At 33.5% G+C, this 8685-nt stretch overlaps 1 protein-coding gene across 8 annotated transcripts; it reads right to left on the bottom strand.

Moving 5' to 3' along the window:
* Positions 1–3037: 3037 nt before the first annotated feature.
* On the bottom strand, positions 3038–8169 carry LOC140881759 (protein NDR1-like). Of its 8 annotated transcripts, none has more exons than XR_012150037.1 (5): positions 6081–6139; positions 5817–5911; positions 5039–5144; positions 4167–4360; positions 3038–3299 (listed from the first exon to the last, which is right to left on the bottom strand). XR_012150037.1 is itself a non-coding variant. In XM_073287316.1 (5 exons), the coding sequence occupies exons 1-2, from the start codon at positions 8145–8147 to the stop codon at positions 5854–5856; spliced, it is 720 nt and encodes a 239-aa protein (XP_073143417.1). In that variant the 5' UTR covers positions 8148–8169; the 3' UTR covers positions 3038–3299; positions 4167–4360; positions 5039–5144; positions 5817–5853. The 8 variants fall into 8 exon arrangements, 5 of the variants coding, with proteins under 5 accessions (XP_073143417.1, XP_073143420.1, XP_073143416.1 ...); XM_073287316.1 differs by lacking the exon at positions 6081–6139 and adding an exon at positions 7486–8169; XM_073287319.1 differs by lacking the exon at positions 6081–6139 and adding an exon at positions 7486–8169 and having other exon boundaries at positions 4167–4352.
* Positions 8170–8685: the final 516 nt, after the last annotated feature.

The following is an 8685-nucleotide window of genomic DNA, read 5'->3' as shown; positions in this document are numbered from 1 at the left end:
TATCTCACAATCTAACCGTCGGATCGAGCTGAAATTTTGACAGCAGCTTCAAAACATCCTAAATTTATTATGAATGGTGGAGATCGGATTTTGATTCATCAAACATTCTCAGTAATTTTCTGAAGTTGTTGTCCATAATTCGTCTTTCCGTTTCTTCTTGCTACTTTTGCGCCAATCATTGCATCTCACAAAAACAACAACTAACACGCATAAAATCCACTCAATATATCACAAAATCAAGTCAATTCATATATAAATTAAGTGCATAAATTTTACTTATCAATTATTAATCTAGTCGTGGCTAAGTCGATGTATTCCTTGAGATTTTTTTCCAATTCCTGTATTGCTAGATTAATTTTATTAAGCTTATTCTCTAATTCTTCTAGATATTTTTCTAGTTTAATTATGGATTCCATTTAAAATAGTTACGATGAAGTTGTTTCATCAACAGTGGGCTGTTTAATTTTAAGAATATTTTGGTTCATTGTTCTAATTTTCTCGAGTATATCTCCATCATTTTTAGCAAATGATAATGATCTTCGAGGTAATGAATGTTTCGTTATTTTGAGATCATTCGAACTTATGAGGATTTATTTTTCAATGAACACTTTCTTGGGTGGACCCTTGTGATGTCCTGAAAGATCGTTGGAATCTCGATCATTTCTTTAGATTGTGAACTGTGCGAATGCACACTGTTTGATAATGCTAATCCAACAACATAATGTATGTTGATTGATGCATTTCCTGATCTCATTAAATCTTTTCTTTTAAAATGATATTCGAGTGTTAAAGACTCTATTAATATCTTTATCTTGTATAGATACTGAGAATTGTGGATATAAGTAAAATTTAATTTTTGAATAACAGAGATTAACTGTAATTATTCCTAGTATAGAATCTTTATTGTTATTTATTCTTTTACCTCGTACAATAATTTTGATTGGTGAATCGATTCCTTCCCTAAAATGAGCTGAAACTATTATTTTAAGTCCTTCAATATAGATATGTTTTAGTTTATTTCTTTCGGATTCTTTTGCTCGTTTCACAATTGATTCTACTTTTGTTGTTGTTAGAAGAAGTATTTCATTTTTATGTTCAAGGTTTATTCGTAAAGATTTTTCTTTTGTTTTTAAAGAATAGAATATATGATTATTTTTTGGGTTTAATGTTTGAGATATTTTAGTAAAAATACCTTGACTAATTAGCAATTATTGGGAAGAACTGTCATTTTTGAGTTTTTAAATTTTTAAGAACTTTTGTTGGTTGAACGTGATATTTAAATCATATTCTTTATTATTTTTGATTTCTTCTATTTCTAGATATGTCATTAGTAAATGAGGGAAGATTTTTTCTTTTCAAGATCTATAAGTTTTTGTTCAATGTCTGCTATATATATCTTGAATTATTATATCGTTTTCTTCAGGAATCGAAGAGTAATTTATGGCTCTTGTATGAGTCTTTAGCTGTTCTTTAGTCATATCTATTCTGAAACTGATATTCTTAGTTGCTAAATTAAATATAATAAGTTTATATTTTGCTCGTAATGATGTACATACTTTATTAATCCAATATTTTTGTTCTTGGATACTATTTCTAGATTTTAAATACATACGTGTTTATCTGAATCCTTCTCCTAAAGGTGATTCTGATGTCATAAATTTTGTAGTAGATCTAATCCTGATCTTGATTCTTAAGTTTCTGGCTCTGATACCAGATTGCGAAAACTTCTTAATCATCTTAGTCATTTATATATTGTAAACTATCTTCGCCATATCGTTCAATTAGATAGGTTTCTAAAAGAAATATTTGTTGATTTATTGTATAAATTTCATTATAGATCTGAGTGCATACTGGATCTGTGTTTAACAAAGTTTTACTTTTATTTCTTAAATCTCGAAGCTTATTATTTAAAAAACATATTTCTTGTTTGATGGTCATACCAAGCATAATAAAGCTTTTGAATAAATTTTAATTTAAGGGCAGTATGAGGTTCAGAAAGGTTACCTTGATTTATCAATATCGGTCCTGAGCAGAGGCTAAATCCTTGATTTTCCTCAACGATTACTTGGTTAAACGGTACTTTCCTTGCGGATCTCCAGGTTTACTCTGGCCAGGAATCTTCAATCGTTGGCTTCCAGCCTTCTTCCTCCTTACGCCCTGTTTTTTTAGTTAATTGTCATAAGGCTTAATTTGTTTCTGATTTTATGTTTCTTACTTTCTGATAATACTCATACGCCTTGTATGAATCAGAGCATAATAGACTTAAGAAGAAAGAGAGAGACTCAAACTACACTTATTCATTTATACCATAATCATCTCCTTTTATAGACGGAGAGAACCGCGTACAAAGTTAAGAACGAGGGAGGACCGTCCCTGACACTACATAATTAAAAAAAACTCATTTTATATCTGAGGGGACACCTCTACACGTGGTGTGGTTCACGATTATAAATTTGCATTGTGTCATCATCTGAATCGCTAGTGGCTTCGGACCACTTTTTTTTATTGATTTTTCTTATTTGACAGCTATTTCTTCTTTATTTATTGGTTGGCAATGTCCACATTTGTGAGTGGAAATCATGTTCTTAGTTTCTTACACAGCATTTGTTGAGTTTCTTTGGTCATGTCGACTCTTGATTAATAGATCGGTGCCTCAAATTGTGATAACATTGTTAAATATTTCTTTTGAATGAGCTCCTTGTGTCCTCACTACAACAAAAAAGGCTTTTTGCAGCGTGCAAATTCGCTTTCTGCAGCGCGCAATTCAGGCTGTACAATTAACAGCTGTTGAAAGTCCGGAGTTATTAACAACGTGCATTTGCACGCTACGGAAAACACATTCTACGACGCACAATACATGCTGCGAATAATAATATCCGCAGCATGCATTTGCGCGCTGCGGATATTAGTATTTGCAGCAAACGTTTGTGAGCTGCGGAATGGTTTTTCCGCAGCGTGCGAATGCAGGCTGTTGATATTATCATCTACAGCATACACTTGCAAGCTGTTAATTTCTTTATTATACCAAAAAAAAGTCTGAAGATCCAAATCAAAATATGAAATCTCTAACAAACAAGGTAGTGTATATTTGTATATTACAACGATTAAATTTTCAATACCGGCAAATCAATAGAATATGTATCAATCACACAATACTATAAATTTAGATATGGGTTACACACCCTCCCGCAGAGAACAGACCCGAAGCAAGGAGATCTTCCAAAAGTGGTACTCAAGACATATCTCCGAAGAGATGTAGATATGCCAGCTACCCCGAGACCACCGACAATACCCGCAAACTGAAAAAATGGACAAAAAACTGGTAGTTAGGCTGATACATGATATATTTCAAAAAGTCTTTTCAAGTTTAATCAAAGTGGGATATCGAACTAAATCAATTACATAATCATGATCGCTAAAGCTAGAGAGAGATATACAGTTTAACTTTGTACATATCTACTCGGAAATAAGATGCTGCTTTAATCTACTTCTAGAAATTAGACTTGACGAAGTACAAAAAAAGGTCCAACATCCATGTATACAGGTTATGTGCAAAGAATATATAGATTAGTTATAATCCCATTAGTGCGCTAAATTCCAAAAGCAATGAGCATCTTCGGTATAAAAGTTTCTGAAATTAATTTCAATATACCTTCCAATATCATGTCTACATTTTTAACCCTCAAACACAACACATTCATATATTATACATATCCTACTCAAATTAAACTACACCATCCATATGGAAAATTGTACTATAAGTTTCAAAATTGATTTCACAAAAAACCAAAATTTATCTTAACAGATGCACATTAGGTGTGTATATACAAAAATAATGAAGATCATACGAAAATTTTTGCACTGTCCAAGCTGATTGGAGACGCCAGAATAATTAACAAAGCAAACAATTATCTTGTTGGGCTACTTTTTGGTACGCTTGGAGAACACGTGCAATAAGAGATCTCGGCCTTCGATGTAATAAAATCAACCTAAACCTTTTATCATAGATCAACAAAATCAACTCAGACTTAAATCTTTTCCCAAATCCAACAAAATTAAAGATCATGTTCACAGTTAAACTGATAAAATAAAAACACCAAACTCTAAGTCCTCCTCACTCAAAGAAAGAAAGGAAAAGGATCAAAGCGAGGAAAATCAACACTGACCAGTTGGAACTAGATCTCTCTAGTTGGTGAAAGGAATGTTGCGAGGTCCAGACACATGAAACACATGGGGTGTTGATTTTGAGTGGTGAGTTCTATCTCCATCACGACACCTGCAGAATATCACTCTTCGTCTCCTTTGCCGCCACCCGCTTCCCTATTTCTGCTCTTTACACGAAAACCCATCATCTGCAGTACTACAAGACACAACGGTGTACGTGTTAATGTGCTAATTTCTAATTTATATAAATTTTACTTTACTAGGCATCAAACATTTTATGAGATGTCTAACTATTTATAGTGGAATTAAATTAACATCTAAAATAATTGTACTAAACTCTACATATTTCTGGATTGGTCTCCATAAATAATAATTTTATGAATGGCACTAGAGTATAAGTAATTATATCCAAAAGCATCGGAAATTAAATTTCTTTAGATAATGTAAATCTAATATTCATAATTTGATAGAAATATTCATAAAATTTTCATATCATCCATGAGTATTTTGGATTCTAATAGAGACAAATGCTAACCAAATTTAAGTATTTTTTCAATATTGAAAGTAGTGGACAAGTCTAACGAATGCATCGAAGATCATGTTACATTCAATATCACCTTGCATACATTCTACAGTACATACACGTTCTATTACAAAGTAGAAATATATTATTAAATCATTACTGGTCCAAAATTTAAGTTATGAGGGCCACTTATTAATAGTAAAATTAAAATATCAAATTGTCATTTACAAGAAACAAAAATCGAACAAAGGAACCTTTGTTTCAATTAAACAAAAGGCATATTAAAAATAGTCATACATATTCACACTCATGAATTGCAACATAGAGCACGCACAATACAAATTAAATTACCAAATTTGAGTTTCACATTCCACTAACTCTTTTAAAGAGCAGCCTTATTTATAATTTCACGTCACAAGCTAAGTAGGCAAGGAAGAGCCATAATTTGAATGATGACCTGAAAATCATTAAAAGAAAAGCCGACTTCGAAGAAACTCAATTAAAAAAATCCAACATTTACGTCAAATTTAACAGTGTAATTACAACATCAAGTTTCATCTCAAAATTTCAACAGAGAACTTTTAAATTTCGTGAGGATCCTAGAAGAGCAGTTCATTGAACCCCAACAATAAAGACAATGCTAAAATTAAGTTCCATAAAAAGTAAAGAAGCAACATAATTTTTTCAATACAGTGGGAAACCATAGTTGTGGAATCCTTTTCTTGTCAAAATTTATGACATCTAGCAAAGTTTGTAAATCACTACAACAGATCAAGACACATCTTTATACCTCTGGGAATCACTAAATTATATGAAATGAGACAAAAATATCAACGAGGATTTGTAAAGTTCATAAGAATTGTTTCAAATGACCAAAAAATTTCAACGAGGATTTCTAATTTTTCAGGCAGATTACTTCTGGGTATATATCATCAAAAGATTACAAACACCAATAAAGTTGTATATAAATCTATGTATCAAATATTATAAATATAAAAGCTTTTTCCCTTAAATCCATATAACCACATTTTTTACCAAAAAAATACATCACATTTCAATGTACATTCATAGATTTAAGTCTAAAATAATAGAATTTCGGTGAAGGAGAAAAGGTGAATAATAAGACTGCCTGTTTCTTCGTTGTGCGAGAGATTTCTATGGGCTCCTCAATTTCTTGTTATGAGAAAGAAGAATGTTCTACCAGAAACTCTTAACGCGGAAGTCCTGCAACGATTAAAGATAAACATAGGGTTAGAGAAAGTTACACAATGATTTATTCACACAAATATTAAAACAAAAACAAAATAAAACAAAGCTACAACGACTGATTACTCAACGGCATATGGCCTCTAAATTTCTTGCTCTACTAGAAGCGATGAAGTTGATGACTCACGGTGTTTGTTTCGGTCAGAAAAGAGAATATGAGAGTAGAGATTTGACGCTTGTTTGTCGAGTTACAGGGAAATAAGCAAATAATATTAACGGCATACCATGCGCTGTAGATATTATATTATATTTCATGATTATAGACAGCACGTTGTACGCTGTAAATACTGCAATTTAACAGCTCATGGAACGGCACACTGTAAATAGTAGAATTGGCAGCATGCTTTTATTATGTGTTGTTGATGTCACGCTGCGAATATTCATTTTTATTGTAGTGCCTGTGGTTAATAAAATTTTATTAGATGCAAAATTTGTTTGAACCTATGAATTTTTATCAATTTTTTTTGTTTTTGAGATCATGTCGATTAATGTTTTTATCCTTAAGTGTTGAGATATCCATAACTGATTTGTCTTCATTCGATCCTTCAAATAAAAATTTCTCATTAGTCTTTCGGCATTGGATATATATCATTGGCTGGTAAAATTTGTCATTGTCCCAGTCTGGAATGGTTGAATGGATGTTTAATGTTAACACTGGATCGTCCTTAAAGTTTGAACACTGCTCTCTTGAATTGGATAATACTATTTCTTAGTTGATAAGGAAATAGTTCTATCTCTTGGTTGTTCGGACTGACTTCTAATCCACTTAATAATTCATTTGAGAATAATCTTGCGACTTTATGTGCTGGAGCACCTTGTAATATCCTTGCTCTGGATATGTTCCGTGTGTCACAAGTCTGTAACCAATGTCCTGCAACTGGTTTAACTGTTCTAAAAAAATTTAATGTTTCGAAGAACTCAGTCTTGAATTTTTCTGCGAAATTTGTTTTCTCGAAAATTTGTTTTATGGTTGTAGATTGACAATCTTTCTATTTCTTTTTTCAATGGCGTTTTTGAACTTCCTTTTTTTTTTTTTTTTTTTCATTTTTCACGATGATGGCTGTGACCACCGTTTCTTTTTCTTTATTGTCAGTGCTGGCTGTGACCACTGACTGTTTTTCTTTCATCTCAATTACTTTATCAAATAGGATTTTCATTTTGATTGGTGTTCTTGGCAAGGATGATGATGACGAGGTTGTCGCTTTCTCTTGTGCCCCTTTGGATTTTTTGATTAAATTTTTCTCCTTTTGTTGAAGAATTTGAATTTCTTCTTATAAATCAATCAATTATTTTTTCAATTGACTTAGCTCCAAAGGGCTTATGAGCAATTTACCGATAATATAATACATCAAAAATCAAATTCAATGTTCTTAAAAAAAATCAAATTCAGAGTTTAAAAAACAACAATTAGAGCTATGTTAAATAAATTGTTGACACAAAAAAAGTCGATAGTCATGTAATTAATTAATTAATTAATTAATTATTAACACATTAAAATGGCAAAAACAACGGAAAAAACCGTGGGTGAAAACCTGGCCCAGCGCCAGCCCCGATCCGGCGCACCGGAAGTCAGTTTAATCCCTTTCTTGCCCACTTTCTGCCCTCCGCCGCCGACCGCCAAATCTCCCACCACCTCCAGATTGTGCCACTTGGTATACCAAAACACGATCTTGAACTTCACTCTGGTAACCAACCGGACGCCGAAGTTCACCGTCGAACCACCGGAAACCGCTTTGGCCGCCTCCTCCCACGGCACCCCGGTGGCCTGCACCAGCTCTTCGCGGTTAGCTTTCTTCTTGTGTCCCTGGTAGAACCCCTTCACCGTGTAATTGGCTACGACGGAAGTCGAGCTCTTCCCGCCGTACAAGAACGTGAGGCTGATGTTTCTGTAGCGAACGCCCTTGTCCTTCATCCGATTGGCGAGCAGGAGGTGGAAGAATACGGTGCGGTTGTCGGCGGAATTAGCGGTTACGTTGAGGGCGGGAACGTAGAATTGCTCGATGGAGCAGGTGGGGTAGGAGGTGCGTAGGCTGAGCCACATGAAGAGGGCGGTGAGGCCGGAGGTGAATATGAAGCTGCAGCAGCACCGGCCGCAACCGCCGGGGTCTCTCTCCGCCATGCCGGAGAGATGTTTGATGATGATCCCGCGTGGCACTCTCTCTTTTTTCAAAGAAAATAATGATTGAGAGAACATTTTTTATTTTTATATTCTTCCTTGGGAAATGATGTGATTGTACGGAAGCTGCTTTATTTAACTTTGTCGTATACTATTGCTTCCCTTCTTATCCAAAGGGATCTCGTTCCACTTTTATCACATAATTGTTGGCTAATGTTAAAGTTAAATCGAAATATGTGAACAACAATCTTATTTTATATGAGTCAGAGATTTATTGGTTCATGCGAAAGTTAAATTGAGGGATGTGCACAAGCGTCAGAGATCTGAAAGATGAGCAATATGGTCAATCCCTAGAGCATACCTCACAATATTTCAGCAAAAAATATGCTACGCATGAGGATCGAACCCTCAACGCTAGAAAATTTCTTTTCACGTCATCTCAAACTTTATCAACTTGCCTATACCCTGTAAGCATACTATTGCTTCCTTTTACCAACGTTTTGTGTTTATAAAGTTGAAGTAATTATTTAAGATATATTAATTAATTTGATTTACATTAATTTAAAAATAATAATATATTTTTTAATTTAATTTTGTTGCATTTTAGAGTCTAATT

This window comes from Henckelia pumila, chromosome 2 (genome assembly GCF_033568475.1).
Source record: "Henckelia pumila isolate YLH828 chromosome 2, ASM3356847v2, whole genome shotgun sequence".
NCBI lineage: Eukaryota > Viridiplantae > Streptophyta > Magnoliopsida > Lamiales > Gesneriaceae > Henckelia > Henckelia pumila.
This window is presented reverse-complemented; position numbering and strand designations above follow the sequence as displayed.

Excerpts from the sequence above, each read along its gene's own strand:
- LOC140881759 (XM_073287316.1), bottom strand. The coding sequence starts at position 8,147 with ATGTTCTCTCAATCATTATTTTCTTTGAAAAAAGAGAGAGTGCCACGC. Across the intron at positions 5,912-7,485 it reads CGGGGCTGGCGCTGGGCCAG|GACTTCCGCGTTAAGAGTTT; the intron begins GTTTTCACCCAC and ends TAATCGTTGCAG.